This window comes from Leucopleurus acutus (genome assembly GCF_964270905.1).
Source record: "Leucopleurus acutus genome assembly, chromosome: 14".
In the NCBI taxonomy this organism is placed as follows: Eukaryota; Metazoa; Chordata; class Mammalia; order Artiodactyla; family Delphinidae; genus Leucopleurus; species Leucopleurus acutus.
In genome coordinates, this window is record NC_139156.1 from 60,673,028 (window position 1) to 60,699,843 (window position 26,816).

The 26,816-nt window shown below is 55.5% G+C and overlaps 1 protein-coding gene across 1 annotated transcript in view; it reads right to left on the reverse strand.

Moving 5' to 3' along the window:
* The window catches only part of LOC309971799 (cadherin-23-like), a gene marked incomplete at both ends in the record, with an annotated part of 325,411 nt that overhangs the window by 35,912 nt on the left and 262,683 nt on the right, over positions 1 to 26,816 (reverse strand). The window contains 9 exons of the mRNA XM_082855179.1: positions 2,063 to 2,208; positions 2,492 to 2,681; positions 8,810 to 8,917; positions 10,322 to 10,434; positions 14,538 to 14,654; positions 16,532 to 16,604; positions 21,032 to 21,159; positions 22,756 to 22,861; positions 24,261 to 24,498. Coding sequence (XP_082711305.1) covers positions 2,063 to 2,208; positions 2,492 to 2,681; positions 8,810 to 8,917; positions 10,322 to 10,434; positions 14,538 to 14,654; positions 16,532 to 16,604; positions 21,032 to 21,159; positions 22,756 to 22,861; positions 24,261 to 24,498 — 1,219 coding nt within the window. The remainder of the gene's footprint in view (positions 1 to 2,062; positions 2,209 to 2,491; positions 2,682 to 8,809; positions 8,918 to 10,321; positions 10,435 to 14,537; positions 14,655 to 16,531; positions 16,605 to 21,031; positions 21,160 to 22,755; positions 22,862 to 24,260; positions 24,499 to 26,816) is intronic.

Here is a 26,816-nt window from a genome sequence, read left to right on the forward strand (position 1 = left end):
ACCCCAGCTGGCTCGGGACCCTCCAAACTCGGCCGTCTCCCTCACCCCCGGCCCTCGTGCTGCTGGCTAGGAGCAGCTGTTAACAGCTCAGACCCCTTCAACTACATGGAGCTCAACTACACAGAACCTTTGACCAAAAGGACTCCCTTCCCTGCTTTGTTTTCATTTGTAAGACAACAAAAATAAGATGATATCAAGAACTTGTTTTTAAAAGTCACTTGAGGATTTGATTATTATTTTAAACAGGCCATTCGAGGCCACGTGTAGGCAAACCTCCTTCCAATCCCTACACTGTTCCCATTTGCACCTCTAGTCCTGATGAGCGCTCCTGGCTCAAGACCCTGATATGTTGAAAGTTTTACAGAAGACGATTCAAGACATTTGAGAAAAAATGTACAATAATAGTTAAAATAAGAGCTTTGGATCAAGCCAAGATTCTCAGGATTGAAAGACAATGTCAAAGTCATCTGGTCTAATTTACATCCAACAAGTTGGATAAGAGGGTATCCAGACTCAGCTTGAATGCTTTCCATGACGGGGGGCTCACTACTTCCAATTTGTCTGCACACAGCTCTAATCCCTGGGGAGAGTTCTTCTGCACATTCAGCAGAGATCATTATTGGTTGAGGTTGTAGAGGGCACCTGGGGAACCGCTGAGCTTGGGTCAGAGCCCTCTTTCTGTATCTGAAGACAGTTTCCCAGTTAAATGCTCCCAGCTCCTCCCACCATCTTCTCATGACTCTGAGACAATTCCTCCTTGAACTCAGAAGCTGTGCTGGTGGGCATTTCCTTCCTCTGCTGTCTCTGAGCCCTGGAGAACCAGGTCTCGGGGCTCATCGGCTCTCTCGCCAACCTCCCTCCTATTTGGGGGACTTCTCAGGGACTGGCTGCTGTTCCCTGGATCACAGCTCCCCCTGCTGGGGGTTTGGGGAGAATGTTCTGTTGGAGAGAGTGAATGCTCCCTGGATCCTTAATCTCCTTTTACAGACGAAGAAACTGAAGCACAGTGGGCCTGCAGGGCATGGCCAAGGTTAACCATCCCGGCATCCTTAGCAAATGGGATCAGGCTAACCCTGTGCCACGGGCTCCCGCTGTCTCTAGCGTATAAACCCTCACGATAGACACATAAATCACGAGCACATCGGCTACTGTGTATCTCCTGCAATCCAAGCGCCAGGTGGCTTACACAGGTGTCTGATTGAATCCCCACAGCACAGCCAGCCAGGTACTCTTCTGATCCCCATTTCACAGGTGAGAAAATTGAGGCCCAGAGAGGTTAAATAGTGTGCTCCAAGTCACCCAGCACACAGGCAGTGGAGTCGGGACCCACACCCATCTTGGTCGTACTCCAAAGCCCATCTCAACTTTGAGGGCTTTCCAGTGTTTCTAAATAGCCCCTGTGAGGGCATCGCCTCCCCTCAACCTGGACCTTCAGGGCCTCCCTGACCAGAGGGTGATGAAGCGGGAGGCAGAGGACCCAGGTTCACGATCAGGCCCTACCCCTTCTCGGATACAGGGACTTGGGAAAGTCTCTGTAAGTCTCCTGAAAAGTGGGGGAATCACCCGCTGTGTGGCACTGCCTTGGGGTTTACAGGGGAGCACAGGAGAGAGGGGGCTGCCCATGGAGGCGGGATGCCTGGGCTACACTCGTCTGACCTTCTTCGTGTTCTAGAACCACCTATAGGCATGAAGTGCTGAGGGTCTCGGGCCAGCCCTCCACAATCGGGCCCTGAGAAACTGATTTGGCTTCCTAGAATTCTAGTCTTCGTCCCCCTCCCTCCCTCTGCCTCTAACCATCTCCCGTGGTGCTTTCCTTTCCAGACCCAGCTCAAGCCCCTCCTCCTCCAGGAAGCCTTCCACTTCCATCTCTCAGAGCACTGGCTCTCCAAGTCTGGTGTGGAGTGTGTCCCGTCTGATGGTCTCGGGCTGGCCTCCCCTGTCCCGCCCCTGCCAAGTGTCCGTCACAAGGCTGGGCACACACAGCACCCGCTGCTCCCTTGCTGGCTGGCTGGTGAGGGAGATGACAGAGAGCAGGCTCCGGGGCCAGGAAAGGGGAACTCACCTGGTAGACGGAGACCCCCGCAGGGGTGCCTTCAAGCACCTCGGCCACAAAAGGCAGGTTCTGAAAGGTGGGGTCATTGTCATTGAGGTCCAAGAGGTTCACAAACACCGTGGCACTGCTGGTGGCGCTCAGAGGGGGTGTGCCACCTAGGGGGGGCCGGGGACAGGAGAGGGAAAGAGGGGTGCAGGAGAAGAAGGGGGGTGGAGAAAGGCGATTCAGTGGCCCTCCATCCCAGGGGCCCCTTCACGAAGCAGCCTGGGCCTTGCACCCCCAGCTCCCTCTGCCCTCTGCGAGGGCTGGGTCACAAGTGGGAAGTGGGTGTCACTCCACTCTCAGTCATCAAGACACAGCCCTCCTGGGTAGGTCCCAGGACGCCCAGAGGACATGCCACGGGGGGAGGTCCCCAGCCCGGGCGTGAGGGGCACGTACAGTCTGTGACGGAGACGATGATCTTGCGCATCAGCTCCGCCTCGTGGGGGTCGGGGTTCTCCCGGTCCAGCATGATGTGCGTGGTGCGGATCTTGCCTGTGCTGCTGCTGATGTGGTAGAACTTGTTGGGTGGCTGGATGCTGTACACCAGAGTGCCGTTCTCCCCCAGGTCCGGGTCAATGGCCACCACCTGCCCGGGAGGAACCGACCCCTCCACTGAGCCCAGGCCAGGGAGGGGGTCTCTGTGGCCCGGGCTGCCCGCCCGGGGTTGCCTGAGCTCACACACTGGGCCCGGGCACCCCACTGCCTGGGAGCAGGAGGTATCCTCGCTCAAACTTGGGAGGTGGGTCTCCCTCCTGGCTTCAGCAGGGGGATCTCTGGGGGTGGGGAGGAAGGAGGTTCAAAAGATGAACAAGCACTGGAAGTCCTGGGCTTCCTGGCTTCTCCATCCGCTGTTCTGACTTCAGGTAAGTCCCTTCCCCACTCAAGCCTCGGCTTCTGATCTGTAAAAGCCACACTTAGCACCCGAGAGCATATAGGAGGCTCCCCGAACCTCACAGACACCAGGCCTTCTCCACCTACTGTGTCAACAGTCTTACGAGGAGGACACCTATAATTAAGCCCATTTCACAGATGAGGCACGGTGAGTCTCCCAAAGTCTCCCAGCCAGGAAGCGGCTCTAGGTCCCTCCGGCAGGAAACACCGCCAGCATCCTTCCTTTTCAGACACGCTGGGTAACAGGCTCATGGAGCTTTTGGGGGAGGAGTCCCTGTAGCTCACGACCACGGACCTCTTCAGGGTGGGGGCTGGGAAGGGTTGGGGAGTCCAAAGCCTTGGCTGATCTTTTGAAAGGCTTTGAAACCACAGATTTTGGGAACTGGGTTCCTCCTCGTCAAACCCTCTCTTCTTTCCTCTGGAGCGGTAGATTGTGAGGCAATTTGAAAAGAACTGGGCCTCTTGGGACACCAAGGATGACAGGGCATGGGAAGGGAGCCATGGATAGGTCCCCTGGTCTGGAGGGTGGGCCAGTCATGGGGCTGGGGATAGGGGAGGCTGGAGGAGGGAGAGGCCTGAGTTTCCCTGAAGGGGAACGCCATCCTCGAGAAGGGGGAGGGTCTCAGGACAGGGGCCCCAGACACTCTGGCCCCTTTAACTTTCCAGCCCCTCCCCATGAAGGGATCAGCCTCACTGCTGACCTAACCCAGAGCAACAAACCCTGCAGCGCCTTCTCTCCCAGGTCCTCACGCCCACCCATCCCCTGCTCTGTAGGACCTTCTCTACCATCCACCTCCCACAAGGGGAAAGCAGAGCTCAGAGAGGCATGGGCCAGCCTCAGCGTCAGACAACACCAGCCTCGGAGCTGACTCAGTTCCCACCCAGGACAGCAGTGGCACCCGCCCCTCCGCTCACCCCCAACCCTGGCTGCAGGGGCCACTGCGGCACCAGAGGTGGACAAGATCAATGGCGGGTGGTGATCACAGTCCCAGGGGCCGCATCAGGACGGTGTCATTCTTAACTCCAGAACACATGGCGATGACAGCCTGGCCGTGTCAGCTCCTTCGTCTTACTTGATGTGGCGTCTTTTGTGCTTTGGCGGCAGAATCTGTCCCTCCTCTGGCTTAATCCTCAGCCCGCGGTGTCTCAGGGGCCATTTGACCAGAACAGACAGATGGTTCGCCCGCTCAGGGTGCCCATCTGCCCCTGGGCCCCAGGGAGGTCAGGGAGAGAGGCCAATGTTGGCGCTGAACTCCCAGCCACTCTGGGCCCCTCTTCTGCTTCAGAGAGTGGGACACGGCTCTAGTCCCACCCCAGCTGCTCAGCCCATCTCCTCCCTTCCCAGCCTTGCTGTGCCAATGGGGATGGGGGAGGCCCCAGCCTTCCAGGCCTGAGCAGCCCCCACTGTGCTGTGGGCATGGTGCTCAGTTTCCCCGCCTCTATAATGGGGACCCAATCACCCCTGTATCGACAGCAGGGGACAAGGCTCTCCTGGTATCATTTCAGCCCGGCAAAGTCATCCCACTGATGGACAGAGGAGACCAGCAAGCCCTGTGTTTCTACAATGCTCCTCTCAAGTTAGAGGAGGGAGATAGTTTCTATTCCCATTTTTCTGGATAGGGAAACTGAGGTACAGAGCAGTTAAACCACCCGTTCCAGGGCAGCAGCCTGTTGCTGAATGTGCTGAGATACCTTCCACTACCCCTGAGTGCTGGGGTGGGGGTACCTTGGGCAGCTGCTTCCAAGTGACCATGGTTGGGGGTGGGCACTGACTCTTGGCCCCTTGGCCCACTCCCTGGTCATGGCATGGGGGCACAGGAGAAGGCAGTGGGCTGGGACCGCTCCTGCAAGCTCCCTGCTGGGCGATTGTACAGATTCTCACCACCTTCCCCTCATTATTTCCCATTTCATGCTCGTCATTTTTCTCCTGGCCCGACGGGGAATAATTCCCTCCCTCTCCCCTCTCCTTTATTTTGCTGGAGGGCTTTGAAAGGCTCTAAATCAATGCCTATCAGCCAGGTCCTGGAAGGAGGCTGCAGGAGCGGGGAGGGAGAGTTGGGCCAAAATCTCACTTGCAAACAGAGAACGGCCACTCTGCAAGCTCGCGCCCGTGCGGGTTGGACGCCCGCGGTGCACATGCGCACACAGACACCTCCCTGGTCAGTTCCCGGTGCACACGAACATGGCACACGATCGTCTGCACACAGCTCTGAAAAAACATCACTGGAATCACCCTGCCCTTCAGACACCAGGGGCAGTGGCCAGGGCTCCCTCTAGAGGGGCCCTTGGTCACACACCCTAGTCTCCCTCTGACAGGGAAGACTCGACCCCACCTGGTGGAGTGGAGAGCCAGGTAGGGTGGGGATGAAAGGCGAACAAGTTCATCAACAGCTCTCATTCACAAATACTGAGCGCTTACAATGTGCCTGGCACTGTGCTAGGCACTGGGGCTCAACAGTGAACAAGACAGATGTGGTTCCAGCAGCGGGGGCAGCTGATGGCGACAACTGCTGTCATTTGCTGGCCACTCACCGTGTGCCGGGGTACTTTGTGTATTTTGGCTCATTAAGTATGACTACAACTCTACCAAGTGAAGAATTTATCCCCGTTTTCTACTCGAGAAGGTGGGCGCACAGAGAGGTTAAGTAACTTGCCCAAGGTCACACAGCTGGTAAGTAGTGTGGTTGGAATTAGAGCCCAGACATTTTGGTACCAGAGGCGCCCACTTAATCACTGAGCTATACTGCCTCTTAATAAGCAAGCAACCTAACTAACAGATAAACACGGATTGTGTGGCCATCTCTGAAAGAAACGGAGTGTAGAGAGGTGGCATTTTGAGCTGGGGCAGATGGAGGAGAATGAGCCAGCCATGGGAAGAGCAGGGGTGGGGAGTAGAGGAAGAAGGGCGCCCTGCGGGGGCAGGAAGAGCTTGTGCAGAGGCTCCAAGGTGGGAAAGAGTTCAGCAGGTTCAGGAAACTGAAAGGCACGCGCGCGCGCGCGCGCGCGCGTGTGTGTGTGTGTGTGTGTGTGTGTGTGTGTGCGCGCGCGCGCGCGCGCGGTGGCTCTGAGAAGGGGGGTGGGAGATGAGTCAGGAGGTAGGCCAGTTTCTGTTCAAATATCACCTCCCCCTTGATGTCACCTCTGGGTTAGCTGTTCCCTGCCTGAAGCCCACTTTTCTCACACCTCAGCCACAACCCCTACGTCACCCAGGGCCGTCGTGAGGCCTTAGAAGGCCCCAGGGGGCCCCCTCAAAGGTATTACAATGTGCCCATGTATATACGCGTACATACACTTCACGGCTATAAAATCTGAAAGAATTTTTATGACTATTCCTTTTGAAATTATTTTGCTATGACAAGCTCAGTTAATGTGGGCTTCATTTCTGCCATCCTAGCAATCATCACACATAACTGGGAATTCCAGAAAATCAAACCCACAATTTGTCCTCACATGCAATGAAATTTTTACACACATTAAATGGCGTCATTTCTAAGGTTGTCACAACACGTTTGGCAGACGTTTAATATAACAAGCTTTAATTCTGATTCTGCGCTTTTCTTTTTGAAATTCTGAGTCATTAACATTTTTTTTTTTCAGGGCTCAAACACTACCGTGAGTCACGGAAAAGCTGAAGTCCCCCATCCCTGTGGCTGCCCCAAGCTGGGGGAGGAACGGCCATGTCCACTCTACACTGAGGGGTGGACACACATGTCCATCTCCCCAGAGTTAAGGTGGGGCAGATCCTGTGGGCCGGGTGGGTCCAGTAAGGACTCTGGCTTTTACACAGGGTTAAGGTGGGAACCAGTGGTGGGTTTGAGCCTAGGAGTGACACCAAGCTCCCTGAAGGCAGAGAGGAAACTTGCTGCTTCCCGTACTCCTGCCAAGCACAGGGTCTGGCCCACAGTAGGGGCTCACTGAAGGTTTGTGGAGGTTTCCTGGAGAGTGAGGGGGCACTGGGCAGCAGGCCCCTGGCCCACCGTCCTTACCTGCTCATGGCTCAGAGGATGTGAGGAGAGGCTGGCGACCCGGAGAAGGCTACCGGGGACCTGATCTGGGAACTGCTCAAGGCCAAGTGCAGTCCCAGCCGGGCCGAACTACTTTTTGCCTGGCAGGTGGACTCTCTAATAATGGCACCCCTGGTTGCTGTTCCACGCAGCCACATTCTCTCCTCAGTTCCCTCTGGGAGGAATTTCTCAGTCACGTAAAGCAAAGGTAAGAGCTGACCAGACAGATGTTCACAGGTGAATATTCTGCCCCAGCTCTTGGGGTCTCTGGCTGGGGTTGTCCTAGTCTAGACCCCTAGTGTACATGAGGTGGCAGCAGAGAGCGCCCATCGGATCTGTAGCCTAGAGAGCACAGAGGAAAGGGCCTAGGGGAGCTGTTGCCAAATCTGGCTCTGAGCTGGAAGGACGCTCCCAGTCTGGGGCTTTGAGAAAACAGATTCCAGATCCCTACCCCGCCCCACCCCCACCCCCACCCTACACGAATCCTTGCAAGGGGGACCCGCCCACGAGTCAAGAGTCATTCGGATTTTGAACTTGTACAAAGGAAGACAGGACAGATGTGATGGCCATCTCTCTCTCTCTCTCTCTCTCTCTGTCCTTCCTTCCAGGCTGACATCCTCTCCCATCTAGACCAGGTGGACCTTGTCACTACCGGCTGTGGTTGATGTGGTGTGGGGCAGGGAGGCTAGGCATCACCACCCCACGGTTGCTTGCACTCAGTGTGGGGCAGCCTTCCTGGAGAGCTGGATATGAAAGTTACCATCCCTTCTCTCATCCCACCTGAGTTCTCCAGTTTTTCGGGACCTGGGCCACCTGTCAGAGCACCGCTGAGCCAACAGAGGGATAAAGGCCAGGTGGGACCTGGGTTTCAGTCCTGACACTATCTCTTACTACCTTACTAGCTCTGCGACCTTGGGCAAACCCCTCAAACGCTAACTCTCCATTTTCTCCATCATACAGCGGAAGCAAGGAATCCATCTGCCACGTGGGACCACACATGCACAGCATCTGGCATGTCCCAGCAGGGCTGCCGTAATCTGTCAGGTTCATGTCTATCACAGGGCTGGCTGGCGTCTGTGGGGCCGGACATCTGGGGAGAAGCCTCCCTGAATGAGGCCAAATGGGGCACAAGTATGAGGGGGAAAAGAAAGCCTCACAAATGTGAATCCCAGAGCAGAGCGGATCGAGTGGGGTGCTCAAGCCTGGCTTTGCTCAGCTTCCTCAGGACTCTGCTCTCCCTTCTGGACGCCCTGAGGTTTTTGGCTGTGTCTCCCCTCCCCTACCCTGAGTCACATTCCCTGCACGCAGCACACACAGGAGCCTGTGAAAACCTGGAACATCCCGTGCCAGAAAGTCCCTGAACCCTGAACCCCTTGCTGGGGCAGCCCTGGGCCAGCTGACCCAGGCCGAAGTGGTGAAGGAAGGCTCTGAGGGCAGAGCTGAAGCTTGCGCGATCTGAGCGGGGGACGGGAGGTTGGGGGCTCTCCTGAGGGGGTGGCCGGAGTCCTAGGGTCTCACTCCTAAGGGTGGCTACGAGCTGAACCAGCCCTAGCTCCTCTGGCACTGTCCTTGGGCTGCCTGTGCTCCTTTTGACAAAGCCTGGAGTCCCCTGTCACTGAGGACTGTGTGAGGGCTTTCCCCCAACCTCTGACTACCTTTCACCATGCAAGAGAGCTTCTGGAACTCTGCTCCTAGAGCTGGCTCCGAGGGAAACATTAAGTCCATCAGCACCACACTGGCAGGTCCTTAGGGCTCACGTGGGAATAGCAGACACCCCGCGAAGGGCCGCCTCGCAGCTCTGCCTCCCACCGCCACTTACCGTGGTCACGTCAGAGTCTGGAGGGGTCATCTCCACCAGGTTGATGTAGTAGGGAGCGTCCTTCCACCTGGGGGGGTTGTCGTTGATGTCCAGGAGGGTGACGTTCACCTGCAAAGCCACAAGGGGCGCTGTGGGACACGCCTAGCTGAGTTGTGCGAGGACAGTGCCCACGCTGGGGGACACACTCAGATGCCTATGGGGCACCTTGGCATTAACTCCACCAGGTCCACCCGCGTTGGGGGCCTCGGGGCAGGGCCTGGGCTTTCAAGGACAGGAGGGAGCCAAGACCCTTCAGAGGGCTTAGGTGCTGTCCCATTAGGAGGCAGAGGAATGGATGAGATGACCCCTGAGATCGTTCCTGTGACTTGGGGCTTGTTCTGTCCACCCCTAGGTGACAGGCAGCATGCGGGAGGTTTGGGGTGGGGAACCTGATAGAATCCCTAGAGCTTCTCCCGTCAGTCTCAGCTACAAGCCAAGCCATTTCCCTGCTCACCTGCCACCCAGGTAAGTTATTTATAGAGCTCGGAGTCTTATTAGCAGGGGCCTCCCATGACTGAATAGGGCCCTGGGGATTTTTCAGCCAAGTGCCTGGCCGAGTGGTAGCACCCCCAGCTCCTCTGGCTGGGTCAGGATGCGGGTAGCTGCTGTGGGGGGGGATGAGGACTAAAGGAGAGGTCAGGAGAGGGCTCCAGGTGGAGAGCAAATGAGGATAAGGAAGGGACCTGTCAGCTACTCTTCCTGTTTGCTCTCCCACAGAGGGAGTGTCTCACTCCCCCACCCTCTTCTGCAGCTAAGAGCTCAGTCAGGATCCTCAAATGGTTTTCCTCTAGCTTCCTACTCTCAGAGGCACCAAGGCCTTGGATGGGGCTCTGGGCCTTCCTGGGTCCTACTTGCTCATGGCAGGGAAACCTAGGCATCATTTCTCATCATCTCTTGCAAACCTAGGCTGCAAATGTAGGGGTGGGGTGGTAACAGGCTCCCGGAAACCCTCCAGGGCCCTGCTTCCTGCTCTGAGCCACTCTTCTGAGAGGAATACCTGTTCCAGCTTCTTGGCAGGTGCCAAGGCAGGGAGGGAACTATGGGGCTCGTGCCTTCTTCCCAGCTGGTCTTTGGAGGCAGGAGAGAGAGTATTTGCTCCTCCGGAATGCCCCCATGTCCCAGGTGGGAATGCCTTTTTTTTTTTTTTTTTTGGCCGCACTGTGTGGCTTGCAGGATCTTTCCTCACCAGGGATCAAACCCGTGCCCCCTGCAGTGGAAGCACCGCGTCCTAACTACTGGACCGCCAGGGAATTCCTGGGAATGTCTTTCTTCCCATAGCTGTGGAGGCCCCAGGGCTGACCTTGGCTGACAATGAATTGGTACCTGCTACCCTCCCTCCACTCCCACAAGGCCTCACACTGCCTCAGGACACAAGCACCCAGGGGCCTAAGTGGTGCAAGCTGAAGATGAGCTGGGGGCAGCAGCCCGGCTGGCGGGTGGGGAGCTGGGGGCAGGGGAGGGCCAGGCACTCACAGTGGCGATGCCGGTTTTCTGGTTGTGGCCCACGCCCCCGTCCACTGCCCGTACGATGAGGATGTACTCAGACTTGGTTTCACGGTCCAGCAGGGTGGTGGTGGTAATTTCACCTGCAGGAGAGAGGGGTGCGTGAGAGAGGGCTTGGGTGGGCCAGGGAGGGATTGGGGAAGGAGGGAAAGAGCAGGTGTGCAAAAGAGAGACGCCTGCAAGATCCAGTGGCCTCGCTGCACATGTGTGAATGTACAGGTGTGCATGGGGGGTGGTGAGATGGCGCTCACAGGGGAGAGGGCGTAGCACCTATGCCTTGGGAACCCGAATCCCAGAGCTGGGCAGTATAACCCCGTGGGGAGGAGGTATTTTCAGATGTGGGAAAACCTAGGTTGATTATGGAGTTAGGGGCTGGAGAACAGGGCAGGAGGGACATTTGGCCTCAAGCTCACTCACAAAGGACCTCTCACTTAGACTGCTGACATTACCTCACTGGCTTTATCAACTGGAACTAATTACTTAAATTCCCTGTGCTTCAGTTTCCTCATCTGGTTAAAAAGGAACAATAATAGGGCCTACCTCATAGGGCTGTTATGGGATTAATTCACCTAATTTAGTTCTAAAGCTCAGAGCAGCACCTGGCACTATTTATTCACATGGTCCCAGAAATACAGCAACAGGACTGAAACACACCAAGTGCTTCACGCACGTTCCAACTTGCGGCTCATTCTAGATAGCTCAACCTACAGCGCACTGAGATTTACGTTCTAAAATAATTTCCTTAATTACCTTGTACGTGACATAATTATAATGCCTTGAATTTTCTTTAGTGTATAAACAAGTTATTCTATTAAATATAAACATTTAAAATAGACCATAATCTTTGTCAGCCTGTTTTGGGCTTTTCTTTGTGTTTTGGTGTAATTAAAGTGTGGAAGTCATCTGGCAGTGGTGTGACGGTAAATGTTTGACAACTGGCTCCCTAAAGGAAAAAAAATGGTATTTGCTGATTTCCATAGTTATAAATATTCCCACCAGGGCCTTTTTTTTTTTTTTTTTTTTTGCTTGCGGTACGCGGGCCTCTCACTGTTGTGGCCTCTCCCGTTGCGGAGCACAGGCTCCGGACGCGCAGGCTCAGCGGCCATGGCTCACGGGCCCAGCCGCTCCGCGGCATGTGGGATCCTCCCGGACCGGGGCACGAACCCGCGTCCCCTGCATCGACAGGCGGACTCTCAACCACTGCGCCACCAGGGAAGCCCCCAGGGCCCATTTTAAGCTGCCCACTTGATGGCATTGAACCTGGAGTTGGGAAGAGATGTATACAGTTGGCTCTCGTGAGCAGGGGTGAGCCAGCGCAAGCCAGCTGCAGTACAGTACAGTAGCCAGGTCATCTACCATCGCACGTGGGCCACGGGAAAGAGCCGATGCTTTGAGGACAGTGAAGCCCAGATCTGAATTCTGATTATGGCCCTTTCCAGATGCTTGGCCTTGGAAAAGTCACTCAATTTCTTTGAGCCTCAGTTTTCTCACGTGTAAAAGAGAGATTAGTATGCTTTCAAGTAAGAGCTTTGGAAGGATTAAATAACTCTAGGTGAAGTTCCCAACACTCAGAAAAGCTCATTTCCTTCCAAAGGACAGTGAGGGCTCTCCAAGGGCAGGGACTGTGTGCTATCCCCCTTGCCTGAGCGGTGTGACCTGGGGCAGGTTACTTAAATTCTTTGTGCTTGATTTATTCTACCATAAAATAAGGGAGTGGGGCCAGTGGTCCCTAGGACTCTTTCACTCTCAAATTTCCCTTCCTGCCATGCTGGCCCGTCTCTGGCCTGTGCAGGGTTGAGAAGGGAGCTGGGGGTGGTGCTAAAGCCAGGAACAAAAGCCTGACAAAGCTCTGCCCACAGAGCCACGCTCCTTGCTGGGGTGGTGTCAGTTAATTGGCAGCGTGAGGAAGAAATTAAGCTCTAAGGGCTTCCCTGGTGGCGCAGTGGTTGAGAGTCCGCCTGCCGATGCAGGGGACACGGGTTCGTGCCCCGGTCCGGGAAGATCCCACATGCCGCGGAGCGGCTAGGCCCGTGAGCCATGGCCGCTGAGCCTGCGCCCCGCAACGGGAGAGGCCACAACAGTGAGAGGCCCGTGTACCGCAAAAAAAAAAAAAAAAAAAAAAAAGAAAAGAAATTAAGCTCTAAAAAGTTTTAAACATGAACTTGTTGGCATGATAGATGGCTCCTCCTGTCTGGGAAATTAGATCCAATTAAGGCCACCTTTGTGGAGCAGGCCTGGCTAATTTGACCAAGGTGCTCAGAGGAAAGCGCTTACACCTTTGGAGCTGAAGGAGCCGTGTTAAGGCAGCAGGAAAATGTCCATGTCATTATTAAAGGCCCCGGGTGGAGATGGAGTCCCTGACTGGGAAGGCTGGGTAGGTGCTGAAAGGTCAGTGTGCCCGCCATTGTATCTGGGGGCGGCACGCGGCTCGCCACGGCTTTATAGAATGGAGCGTTGAAAGTGTGGGCTCCGGAGTTGGAAGTTCAGGCTCTGCGAGTCCTCAGTCAAGTGACTTTAACCTCTCCTATGCTTCAGTTTCCTTGTATGGAAAATGGGGATGCTGTGAGGCTAGTACCTGCCTCAGAGTGGCGGTGATGCTGGTCAGAGCACTTAGAACAGTGCTGAGCACGCAGTTAATATTCGTTAACGATATTCCTCTGAGCTCCTTAGAAACGTTGGCTCGCTGAGGGTGGAGGCTCCTGAGAGCAGGGAGGGAGGCACCTGTTTTGTCAGAGGTGGAAAGGGAGGCTCAGGATAGCCCTGGGTGTGTTCAGTCTTTGTACACGTCAGGACCAGCCACCTGCTCCCCAAGCTTCCAGGAAAGGGGGATGAAAGAGAGATTGCGGGCAGACTTTGAGCAGGGAGGCACGAATAACAGGAAGACTCGATGCCCTGCTGGGCCACCGATCACCTGTGGCAGGGATGGCCAGTGTTCGTCAAAGATTCCTGCTCCCCTCCCAGACCAGAATGATTGCTGGGGAGGGACTGCCAGGCCAGGGACTATGATGTTCCCCAAGCCTTCCTTGCATCTAGGTGGGGCCATTGCTTGGTTCTGGCCAACAGGATGTGGGCACAAGGGATGTATGTTACTCCAGGCCTGACCCATAAACATCTCCTTGCACAAGACCCCATATTCCCTTTTCCCTTCTGCAGTGACCTTGGAGCCACAACATGGAAGGGGCCTGGGTCCCAGAATCATCATGTGGAAGACTGTGCCCTGAACACAGCACTGGACTGCTGTGTAAGTTAGAATTTCTATTGTGCTAAGCCACTGAGGTTTCAGGGTTTGCCTGTTGGGCATCTACAAGTTCCCTTACCCAATACACGAGTGGGTACTTGGAAGTGGGGAGCCTTGCATGCCCACTAAGCTGACTTGGAACCCCGCGAGGGTGACACCATGTCTTACTCCATCCTGTTCCCCAGCATAGCACCTGGAGGGGAACAGGCCCCCACTGATATCTGAATGAAGGTATGAATGAACATCGGGGGCCTCCCATTCCTTCCCAGCTTCTTTTAGAAGGCTGGGTTCTCTTATTGCTTTTTTCTGCGCCTCTTCCCTCCCTGCCTCAAGGAGGAGAGAAAGCTAGAGGGAGGCATATGGAGAAATGAGAAAGAAAGGAGAGTTACATGGGCTGAGCAGGGAGCTGGGGATGGGGTCCCCAGGGTGAAAATAATGATAATAACCTAACTTTGTTAGCACTTACTACATGCCAGAGTGTACTCTGAGTTCTCTCTAATGACTCACTGAATTCCCACAACAGCCCTGATCTGCGCATCCTCTGTAGGTGGGGAACTGAGGCACACGCCATATTAGGAAGAGGAGCCAGGATTCAAGAATGAGGTCTGCAGGTGAGGAGGGAGACACTTAGGCTTGCAGAAAGGTGTCCCTGAAGAGCAGTGGGTTAGCCAGATACTGGTAAAATGGAACACATTTTAAACATGACAGGGCTCTTCATCACTGAAAGACATTCTCTGGTGAATGGATGAATGTTGCTGTGTGTGGGGTAAGCTCAGTAATCTCACACAAATGCGTATCTCAGGGATAAAACCAGGTGCTCAAAGCCGACTTGCTCAGAAACACGGGCCTCCTGTGAAAGGGAGGAGACGCTGGCCCAGAGGCCGGTCCCCAGGCTGAGGACGGAGCGTCAGCCTGAGGTGCAGAGGACGAGGGCCACAGGGGGCTCACCTGAGCGGGCGTTGATCCGAAACTGGAAGGAACCCTCCAAGGAGTAGATGATGGACTCCTGACCGTACTCCCGGGAGCGGTCCAGGTCCGTGGCGTTCAGGAACAGCACCGTGGCTCCTTCCGGGAGACAAAAGGAGTGGGGTGCTGCTCACCGTGGGCTCACAGCCCCGGGCTCCGCGGGCAGGACGGGAGCACAGGCCCAAGGGGAAGGAGCCCTCAGGAGGTAGGAAGCCTGCCGCTGGGGAGACCCAGGGATGACAGTGGGCTCAAGCGCCTGTTCCCATGGCCCAGGTTCCTGGGCTGTGCGGGGACGAGGCTCCATGGGAGGGGGTGGAGCCTGGGATGGATCCAGTCCTCCGCCTCCGTCCCTCAGAGAGTGCGCCACTGCCCCACCCCACCCCTCCCTGCCTGGTCACCATATTAAACATGCTCAGTGGACCAGCTTTGACTTTGACTCAAAAAGAAATGGAGCTCCATATTAAATTACTCTACATTTATTGTATTCAACTTTGGTCTTATTTTATCTTGATCACAAGGAGAATTTACCAGGGTTTTTATTTTCTCCTTCATGTCCGGTTAAGGCCCTCACCTTCATTTCCATCTCTGTGAAATCCTGGGTCAGGGGGCCAGCCTTGCCAGCTGCCTGGCCAGGCTCTGAGGGCGGCGTGTCTTGCAGCTGTGCCTGCCAGGGCACTCAGCCCCCCCGCCTGCCACCCAGCGGCCAGCTCTGGCAGGGTGGCGAGGAGGCTCAGTGTGTGGCCTTCTAGAGTCACCACAGCCAGGCTGCAATCTGGTAGCACCTCTGGCAACCGCCTTCACCTGTCTGAGCCTTAGCTTCTTCCTCTGTTAAATGGGTCTAACTATAAAGCCCAACTTGTGGGGTTGTTGGCAAGGATCCCAAAGGATAAAACACACAGGGCACAGGCTGGCCCACGGGAGCTCCCACTGAACTGCAGACCATGGCTACTATGATGCTGATGAATCGATAGTCCCAGGGGGCGTGAGGGGCCAGGCAGGGGGCTGTGGACAGTCAGGTCATTCTGGGCCTCTCCAGGTAGCCGTGGGGCCTCTGATCTGACTCTCAGTCCTGTCCTGAGCAGGACACGTACCTTTGCCCTGACACACTCCTGTATCCCAGCATACTCAACTTGGAAGAGGATTAAATGCCATGATGAAGGTCTCTCCTTGTCAGAGGCTCTGGGGGTGATGGGGAGTGCAGGGGGCTGCTTCGGAGTGATATTCTCCAGGGGATGCCTGAGACTGGGGTGGGTAAAGGTGGGCTGGGCACAGTCTGGCACCTGCCCAGCAAATCATCAGATACCAGGAAGGTACCTGAAGGTTCTCTTTAGAAGGTCCTGTGATGCCAGGGAAGGTTACCTCTGATTTCACTGTCCCTGCTTCCTCCAGCTGCTGCAGCAATTCCTGATATGAGAGTTTCCCCCACAGAACGTCCACTCTGGGTGTAAGGGTGAAGTTTCCGGCCTGCCCTGAGGACACAGCAGGTCCGCTGGAACCTGAGTGTGGAGCTGGTGGCCCTGGGTCTGCAAGCTGGGCCCTGGCACTTGAGACAGCCCAGGGAGGAGCCTCCCATTCTCATCCTCACCTAGGAACACAGGCCATCCTCCAAGGTGACCCCTTCGGCCACTATGGGCCCTGGGACCGGCCTCATAGCCCCGTAAACTCAGAACTCCCTGCATACTCTTGTTTAACCAAGGTTGCTGAATTAATCATTGGTCATTATTCTCTTCCCTGCAGGAAAACTAGCTGCAGGGGAGCAGGGACCAAGTGCCTAGCCGAGCAACTGCACACAGTAGGTGCTCTGTAAAGAACCGTGGGCTGGCAGACAACTGGACATCTCCAGAGGTTCTACCTGTCATTGGGAAACACAGGGAGGGCACGGGCCTCTGGCGATCGTGTGCAAGGTCAGGTTTTCATGCCGTCAGCGCCATGCCTGCTGGCCTCCCGCCTTCGTGCCTCCCCAGCCCAGGCCGTACCTGCCATGATGTTCTCCACCACGGATACAAAGTAGGCAGGCTTGCTGAAGGTGGGAGGGTTGTCGTTCTCATCCTGGAACAGAAGAGAGACACGTTGCAGGAGCCAGGGAGGCATTCGGGGCTGGTCGGCACCGCAGGCTGGCACGGAGGAGCTCTGGCCTCGATGTATAACCAGAGCCGGGTGGGGTGTCACAGGGTGGCCAGGTGGCCCCCCAGCTGGGCTACAGTTCAAGGTGGCAGGATAGGCTTTGGGGAAACATGTGGGGTCAGGAAGGGACAGTGATGGCCGGAGAGATGGAGAATGAAGACAGCAGCTGGGACTCCCAGCTCCCCTGGTTCTCCCTGCCGGTCTCTCGGCTGAACTCCGAGCTCCCTCCATTTCTTGCACCCACACTCGGACCTTCTCATCCAGCTCCGCCAAGGTGGCAGTGGAAGGTTCTAGGAACCCTCCTACCTTCTGCCTTCTAGAAACGAAGGGAGAAAGGAGTACCTCAGTCCTGAAGTATGCAGCGGCAGGCAGGGGCAGGTGGCTCCCAGAGCCTGAATTCTAGATCCTTCTGCACACACACAAGAACAACAGCTCCTGCACCCGCCTGGGCAAACCCAGCCCACCACAACCAGCTGCGGTTCTAGAGCAATCCCTCCTCTGGCCCAGCCCCCACAAGTGGCCAGGGGATGCCGCTGGGTCTACGGGCCGAGCCAGCAGGGTGGGCCCGGGACACGGCCTCCGCCTGCGTCTGCAGCTGCTCCACAGTCAGGAGACCTTCCTACCCTTTACGCCTCTCGTCCTCACCAACTGTTTTTGCCGTCACTCCACAAGAGTTCCTCCCTGCTCCCCTCTTGGAGGAAGCCTCGCTGGCCCACCTGACTCAGCACCTCCTCCCCTTTCCCCAAAAGCCCAGCATGGAGCTCAGAGGTCAGACTGGGTCACAGCTCCCAGGGGAGCCTGTAGGCTTCAGTTCTCAGCCATGCAGGCTCCCAGGGCCTCCCTCCCCCAAGCACTGGGAGCCCCCTGAGAGGAAGGTTCCTGTAGCGAGTCACTCACTTCTGTCTGAGCACGTATGAAGAAGGAGGCGGCCTGACCGCAACCTTGTAAATCAACTATACTTCAGTAAAACGAATTTAAACAAAATTTAAAGAAGAAGGAGGTGGCCTGGTGTCTGGTTGCCCACCCCGTGGGACTTTAGAGAATCCCATCGTGCCGGGACTGTGGGTGGAGGAATGCTCTTCTTCTCTCATCTGGCCCCTGGCTCTGGACCAAACACTGGTTCCCGCTGACCTGTCCCTCTCTCCAGCCTCAGAGAACTGGCAGCGTGAGGCCCCAGCCCATGTCTGATGCCCCAGCAGCACGCCTGGGCATCCCTGGTGTGGGCACAAGTGCCTTAAATATATACGTATGTATCTATTTAAGCCTTCTGCTTGGCTGCACGGAACGGCGCAGAGAATGTCAGTGACAGAGCATGAGGCAGAAACGATATTTCCCTGGACCCTGGCGCTGCATTCACTATTAGTTCTAATTCAGTGGCTCCCTCTACAGAAGCTTATTGTCCCCCAATGGGAAATCTACAAACCGAGTTTGACTTCTTTATTAAAAACCAACAAGCAGTGGATGAAAAGGAATCACTGGCTCCGCTGGCCTTTTCAAGTGTGGTCCTTAGACACAAGTGACTACACCATCCCAAAACGCTGCTCGAGAGGCGATGCTCACTCACAGTCAAGGGGGCACTTTGTTGCCAGATCCACCCCGCGGCCACGGGCAAGGGCAGACCTGCAAGGGCAGCGCAGGGTTCCTGCTGACCCGCATGACAGCTCTGAGGAAATCTGAAAACGGTGCCCCTTCCGTGGGGCTGAGGTGGCTCCAGGCCAGGGCACCTGCTGGCTTTTGCTGAGAGGGGAGCGAGGTGGACTCCTGCCCCCACCTGCCTCTGCACGTGGAGCCCCCGCTCCCTGGTATCAGCGGGGGAGGCGGAGGCTGCTCATCACTCTTATTCCCAGCAGATAAAAGGTTAGTTCTGTCCCTGGGCCATCCACCTCCTGCTCTGGCTACATGTGACGGGTTGAGGCAAAAAGAGAAAAGAGGCCCTCCCCAGGTCCCTTCCTTAAGTGACCACAGGTTGGGACGTGGGCTGGGGTTTGGGGAAGTCCCTGGGTTTCAAGATACCACGAGGCCGGATCTTTGAAGGCCTTGCTACTCGAAGTGTAGTCCCCTGACCAGAAGTATCAGCGTCTCCTGGGAGCACGTTAGAAACGCAGAGCTTCAGCTCTTTCCCCAGACGCACCAAATAAGAATTTGCATTTTAAGAAGGTGCCCAGGGAATCCATGTGAACTTTGACGCACACTGGTCTCAGTCACATGAAGACTGGGATATCCAAGCCTCCAAGCCTTCGGCTGTGGTGGAAAGAACGTGAACCTAGGAGTCACACAGGTCAGGATTCAAATCCTAGCTTATTAGGATTGGAAGTAAATTCAAATGCCACTTACTAGCCAGAAAGTGAGGAAGGCACTGGTGACCTTGTACCACCTTATGTTCCCTCCCTGAGCCTCATCTGCTGAGTGGGATTGACAGAGACTGTGTAACATGAAAGCAGTTGGCACAGTATGGAGCTAGAGACGTTTTAACTTCTGTTTGGTCCATCCTGCCTGCCCATCTCTGGGTGGCGTGGAACACCTCACCTCATTTCCCCAAACCTCCCCTACTCTCATCCTCTTTCACTTCCATTTCCCTAAAGCCTAGAGAGGGTCTTTCTCTGCCCAGCTGAGTTGTCTGGAATTCCCCTTGCACCAGAGAGCCTGGCGCACGCATGCTGCCGCTCGTACGCGCACCTGTCCTATCAGCTGTGACGACGGCCCACCTTACCGGAGCCAGGTACCACCTGCAGGATCTCAGTTAATCTTCACAATATCATGAGGCAGTACCACGAGTGTCCCCATTCTGTAGATCAGGACACTGAGGCTCAGAGAGGACAAGAACCACAGGTCACGTGGCTACAGGGTGGCAGAGCTGGGTTTCAAAGCCATACGCCTCCCACGCTGTGCTCCTCCCTCTATTTACAGTGTCCCTTTGTGGGGGGAGCAGGATTCACAGTCGCCTTCATATCCCCCCAGGACCTTCTACTGCACCGCGCACACAGGAGGAATTCACTGCTTGCTTGAGTAGAGCAAGATTTCACTGGTTGAAAGTGATGGGGGATGGGGGTGGGCGTCGGTCAGGGTTATAAGTGTGGCCAGGGTTAGGGGGGTCTGGGGGCTGTGGTCAGGGTTGGGGCCATGTGGGGACGAATGCCAGGACTTGTCCAGGATTAGCAGGGAGCGTACTCTGCTTCTCTGCTATCACCCTCGGCATTTCAAGTTAAATGCCGGTTGCAGGTTAAAGGCAGGCATGCGTTTGGGCTTCTGTGGATCTCCTCCTGGCCACTCCCTGGAGGCTGAAGTGCTAGATCTAGGGTCCCAGACTCTGACTTTCCATTACTGGACCTGGTTCTGCAGAGACTCTCCGTCCTCTCCTACCCCGAAATGCTGCTCCCACATGCCCAAGCTGCAGGGCTCCCCGCAGGAATCACCCTCGACTTTTCCATCACTGCCCTGTCCTATTCCGTAAGCAAGCGGGGTCCCCGTCCAGAGCTGGCCCTGGAGCCTTGGACTTGGGTTTCAAGGATGAGACTCATTAAAGCCAGAAGTAAGGCAGCACCAGAGGCTGTTACCAAAGCCAGCTGGGACAGGAAGGTCATCCATCAACCTGCTCTGGGCAAGATTTCGCTGAGTGTTTGTCAAATCGCAGAGTATCTCCTAACCTGGCAATCTGATCGAATCCTTCTGGAGCCAGTAATGCACTAACTCTTCCGTCAACACGTGTTCACCCTCTCCGCAGGCAGCAGCCTTTATGAGATGGGGGCGGGTGTCTTGCGGGGCGGCAGGGCTACCGTCAGACCGTGATCTGCATCCCCGGGATTGCTGGGGGAGCTGCATGGGGTCAGTGAACCAGTGTGGAGCTGGATTCAGCGACATAATTTCAGACACGGAAAGCACTAAGGTGTGCTTGCTATTCGTGTCGGACAAGCTGTGGTTTGGTTTCAGGCTCTTTTAGATCTTCACAGGAATGGAAAAAGGAAGTGAAGAAGAAAGAGGGGACCAGAGAGAGAGACAGAGAAGATGACCTTCCAGCAATTCCCTTGAACTTCACCGAATATGGCTATAAATGAAGGAATCAATGACATTTCCTCCCTGCTTGAGCCCCAGCTCCTGTTCCCCCTCAGAGGGGGTCCTGAGGTCCCTGAATGAAGTTAGAGCAGGACCACTGGGCTCTTCTTGGGTCCCAGGGCCCTGTGCCTTCCATGGCTGAGCTGTGAGGCGGTTTGCTAGCGGACAGCCTTTGGGACAGTCTGCTGAGTAACTCTCTGAGCTGTGGGGACAGCTGGTTCTGACAGGGCCCCAATACTCTGGGAAGCACTCAGCACCCCATATCCTGGAAGGGCAAGGCCAGTGCACCCCTGGGTACTTACAAACACCTCGATGGTGACAGGGACAGTGCTGTTCAGAGGCGGGTTGCCAGCATCCTTGGCCATGACCGTCAGATAAATCAGCCCGTTGGGTATCTGTTCATAATCCAGGGGGCGGTTCACGCTGATCACTGAAATGACAGGGTAGGGCCCCAGGCCCTCTGTGAGCAGACTTTACATGTCCATCCAGCCACGGCTCCCCTTTGGGCAGAGAGGGCGTGGCTGGCTCAGCCTGAGCCAGCTCTGCCTTGTTTTCCCCTCCTGCCTCTGAACTCCCGGAGCCCCATGGTCCTGACTTAGGTTTACTGACTGCCTGATCTGTGCCAGGCATAGTGTGGAGTCCAGCAGGTAGTAACTAGTTGGGTGGTAACATAAGCCCCACTTTACAGATGAGGAAACCAGGCTCAGAGAGGTTCAGTGTCTTCCCCAAAGGCACACTGCACATGCCTGGACTCTCACCATGAGTATCTTTCATGCTCGGCCATTGATTCTCAATTTGGGAGGGAAGATGTATTGGCTTGGGAGTGGGGGGCACGGGTAGTCTGCAAAGGCATTACCACAATATTAAATCACCACTTTCTATTTGGAAAACAGAAACAAAATTGTTGCTTTAGTAATAGAAAACCCAAGGAGGGTTCCTCTAGCTGAGAAGGTGGTGAGGTGTGAGGGTGGGCAGAGGCATGGGACTGTTACGTTTTTAAAAGGGGGGACACAGATTTTACAGAGACCATCGGGCTGTAGCACCCAGGCCCAGGACTGCAGCTTCTCCAAGAGCATTTCTCTGACACAGATGTGGGGTGGGAGGAGGCGTGAGCACTGCACTCAGAGTCACCCAGTGCACATCTGCTCTGCCTTGGGGACACCTAGACCATCTCCAAGCATTAGGGAAGCTTCGCAGAGGAGAGGATGTCCAAATGAGCCCTAAAGCAAGCCAGGGGTTAAAGGGAAGCAGGGCAAAGGGACAGGGAGGAAGGGCTTTCCCAGCAGAAGGAAAAGACTCTTCAAAGACATGGAAGTAACCCCCGTAAGGGGTGAGAGGGTCAAGAAGTTCAAGGAGGTTGGATTCTGGTGGGGAGGCAGGTGCTGAAAAGCCACCAAGAGCCAGATCCCAGGGCCTCCCTGGACAGCTTTGCTGTGTGACTTTGGGCAAGCCACCCCGTCTCTGGGCCCTAGTTGCTTCAACAAAAAGACCAGGTGGTCTCTTGGGATCTTGAAGGTTGAGGTTGTTGCTGCCATGCCCTTCCTGGACTCACAGTGCGGCAGGCAGGGCAAGGTCCAGAGTATGGAACTGTGCCTGGCCAAGCAGGGAAAGGCCATAGCCCGGAAGATCTGGGAAGTGGCCACAGCATGCCCAAAGGATGGGGAAACTTGGCTAAGAAGCCTCCACCCGGCTCCCCTCCCCCTCGTCCCCCGCCATAGATCTGGCCAGGCAGCCCTTCTGAAGAGGAACCCCACACACTGTGGTAACTTCAGATGCCTGACTGGCCACAGGCCTAAGACTCAAAGAAAGATCTGGCTGAACTGAGACACAGATCTTGAGCCTATGAAATGGTGACCCCATACCACGTGCTGCTCCAGACGACGGGAGCTGTGGGGCAGCTTCCCAAGTGGTCCAGGGTGTCTGGGAGACAGAAGGGCTCCCTCCTGAGACAGGTGTGATGTGCAACCCCGCCCCCACCTGCCAACCCTCCTCCCAGGCTGGGCCCTCAGCCCTGCCCCACACGTACCGGCATAGCCCTCATACACGCGGATGTCGAAGTAGCTGCCGAAGGCGGAGGCGTTGACTATGCTGTAGGTGATCTGGTTGTTGGGAGGAGAGTCTTCATCCGTTGCCTGGAAGGAAGAGGGCGGACAGGGACCTTGAGCTTTCAGTGACCCTGGGGCCAGAAGAGGGCAGGTGGGAGGGGAGGGCTGGCCCCTCTCTGAGCCCCCTTTTCTGGGTGATCCAGGCCCCCCTTGTCCCTCAGCCGGAGGCTACTCTCTGGCTCCCAGCAGACACACCTCATGTTGGGGTGTGGAGGTATCCTGGGGAATCTAGGGGGCAGGCTGAAGGCCTGGGGGAACAGAGGAAGGCCAAGCCTTACGCAGAGGATGAAAAGGGTCGCCACCATACCTGGCACGGCCATCTCCTACACCCTCAGTACCAGCTGGAACACCTCATGCACAGAGGCCTTCCCTGACCTCTGGACTGGGTTAGGGCCCTGTGCTGGGCACCCCATTCGTCCCCCCTCCCGACTGGAACTTCGTGTTTAATTTCTGTCTTCCTCGTTCTGCCTGCCTGTCAGCTCCATGGAAGCGGGAACTTTGCTTCCTGACTGAAGCTGATACCTGGAATCCAGCAGTGTTTGGAACACAGTAGGTCATCTAATAAATGCACGTTGCATGAGTGCAAGAAGGGAAGGTGGCACTTGGAATTGGGTCAGGGATCCTCCTTTCTCTTGACTGTCTCTGCGGTGGCTGCATTAGTTAGCTCTTTCCAGATGTCTTTGACCCTAGAGAGCCGCCAGGGGCCTCCCTCCACTCTGCATGTAAGAGGACACGGGCGGTGAGGGAGGGCAGGGTCCACCAGGGAGCCAGGGCTACGTTCGGAGGGCACGTGGTCCTGTCTTCTGTGTATCCCCCGTGCCCACCTCCACCTCGCCTTCATCCCTGCCTCCTTCAGAAGTAAGTTCTAAATGGAGGCTCTGGGTCCTGTCATTCTGGGTCGGCAGAGTGGGGAAGGGGCACGAGAACATTAAGAAGTTTCTGGTCAGAGGTCACCAACACGCGGTGGGGACTCATTGCAGGAGGATGCTTGGAGCGTAGAGTCCCAAGTTCTAGTCCTGGCTCTCTCCTCTACTAATTCATGGCATCTGCCGCTCCCCTCCTGTTTCCCCTTCCATGAACTGGGTTGTGCCCATGGTTTCTGGTGTCTTCCAGCTGCAGCAGTACCTGATTCTAAGCAGTCATTAAAGGGCTTGGATGGGGGGCCTTACACAGCGACCTGCTCAGAACTCACCAAGGGAGATGGGGGGTGAATGGAGACACACACTAGCCTCACTCAGTAACCAGGGACCTGAAGTACCACTCAGAGGTGGCCTGACACAGATCGTGACCCCCGATCTGAGCAGAATTCTTTGTGGACGCGCACTTAGTACTTCTTGCAGTGGCTTCCTGAGCAGGCGGTCAAGGGGAAACCAGAGAGAGGAGGACAAGGCAAACAGACAGATCAAAGGGCAGCCCGACATCTTACCCGGAGCCGCACCAGCTGTGTGACGGAAGGCTCATTCTCTCTCAGGGCACCCACATAGCTGTCCTTCTGGAAGGTGGGCACGTTGTCGTTGACGTCCAACACGTTGATCCTGACCCGGCCTGTGGTTTCCTCGCCACCCCCGTCCCGGGCGATGACTGTCAAGGTGAAGCGCTGGATGAGTTCATAGTCCAGCCTGGCAATCAGCATGATGAGTCCCGTGTCCTTGTCCAGAGAGAACCTATGCCAGGCAGGAAGGAGGAAGGGAAAGGACACCTTGGTTTCAAGCAGCTTGCAGAAAAGGGCCTGCATTTACCAGCCTGTCCTTGTCCAAGGTGCTAAACAGAGAGAAATTAATGACGTCTGAAATCTGCCTTCTCTTTCATTTTCCCTAAAGAAGAACAGCTAAGTTTAACAGGAGGTGGGGCAGGATGTGGTGGGCAGGGATCAGTGCCACATGAGGGGTGGGTGGCGTGGTGGTCAGGTACTGAAAGGGCAGGAGTGTGTTGATTTAATCAAAGAGGAGACGGGCAGAATGACCCTCTTCTTGCTGTGAACAAGAGTTTCTGCCTACTGGAGACATTTAGATGTTGAAGAACTGTGATGGCCAGAAATTCTTAAAACTGATACCACAGACATACAAAGGATCGTTAGTGACTATTAAGAAAAATTATATGCCAACAAATTGAACAATCTAGACAAAACGAATAAATTCCTGGAAACATACAACCTGCCAAGACTGAATCATGAAGAAATATAAAATCTGAACACACTGATTACTAGTAAGGGGATTGAACCAGTAATCAAAAATCTCCCCCAGGAGGAGCTTCAAGATGGCAGAAGAGTAAGACGCGGAGATCACCTTCCTCCCCACAGATACACCAGAAATACATCTACAGCTCCTACAGAGCACCTACTGAACGCTGGCAGAAGACCTCAGACCTCCCAAAAGGCAAGAAACTCCCCACGTACCTGGGTAGGGCAAAAGAAAAAAGAATAAACAGAGACAAAAGGATACGGACGGGACCTGCACCAGTGGGAGGGAGCCGTGAAGGAGGAAAGATTTCCACACACTAGGAAGCCCCTTCGTGGGAGGAGACTGCGGGGGGCTGAGGGGGAAAGCTTCGGAGCCGCGGAGAAGAGCACAGCAACAGGGGTGCGGAGGGCAAAGCAGAGAGATCCCCGCACAGAGGATCAGGGCCGACCGGCACTCACCAGCCCGAGAGGCTTGTCCGCTCCCCCGCCGGGGCGGGCGGGGCTGGGAGCTGAGGCTCGGGCTTCGGTCGGAGCGCAGGGAGAGGACTGGGGTTGGCGGCGTGAACACAGGCTGCAGGGGGTTAGTGCGCCACGGCTGGCCAGGAGGGATTCCGGGGAAAAGTCTGGACCTGCCGAAGAGGCAAGAGACTTTTTCTTCCCTCTTTGTTTCCTGGTGCGCGAGGAGAGGGGATTAAGAGCGCTGCTTAAAGGAGCTCCAGAGACGGGTGCGAGCCACGGCTAAAAGCGCGGACCCCAGAGACGGGCATGAGACGCTAAGGCAGCTGCTGCCGCCACCAAGAAGCCTGTGTGCGAGCACAGGTCACTATCCACACTCCCTTCTGGGGAGCCTGTGCAACCTCCCGCTGCTAGGGTCCCGGGATGCAGGGACAACTTCCCCGGGAGAACACACAGCGCGCCTCAGGCTGGTGCAACTTCACGCCCGCCTCTGCCGCCGCAGGCCCGCCCCGCCCTCCGTGCCCCTCCCTCCCACTGGCCTGAGTGAGCCAGAGCCCCCGTCAGCGGCTCCTTTAACCCAGTCCTGTCTGGGCGGGAACAGACGCCCTCAGGCGGCCTACACGCAGAGGCGGGGCCAAATCCAAAGCTGAGCCCCAGGAGCTGTGAGAACAAAGAAGAGAAAGGGAAATCCCTCCCAGCAGCCTCAGGGGCAGCGGATTAAAGCTCCACCATCAACTTGATGAACCCTGCATCTGTGGAATACCTGAATAGACAGCGAATCATCCCAAATTGAGGAGGTGGACTTTGGGAGCAACGATATATATATATATATATTTTCCCCTTTTTCTCAGTTTGTGAGTGTGTGCGTGTGTGCTTCTGCATGTGATCTTGTCTGTACAGCTTTGCTTCCACCATCTGTCCTAGGGGTCAGTCTGTCCGTTTTCTGTCTGTCTGTTTGTTTTAGTGCAGTTTTTAGCACTTGTTATTTATCATTGGTGGATTTGTTTTGTTTGGGTGCTCTCTTTTTTATTACTTAAAATTTTTTTAATAATTACTTTTTAATAACTTTTAAATTTAATTTTATCTTCTTTCTTTCTTTCTTTTCTCCCTTTTATTCTGAGCCGTGTGGATGACAGGCTCTTGGTGCTCCAGCCAGGCATCAGGGCTGCGCCTCTAAGGTGGGAGAGCCAAGTTCAGGACATTGGTCCACGAGAAACCTCCCAGCTCCACGTAATATCAAACGGTGAAAACCCCCCAGGGACCTCCATCTTAACGCCAAGACCCAGCTCCACTCAACGACCAGCAAGCTCCAGTGTTGGACACCCCATGCCAAACAACCAGCAAGAC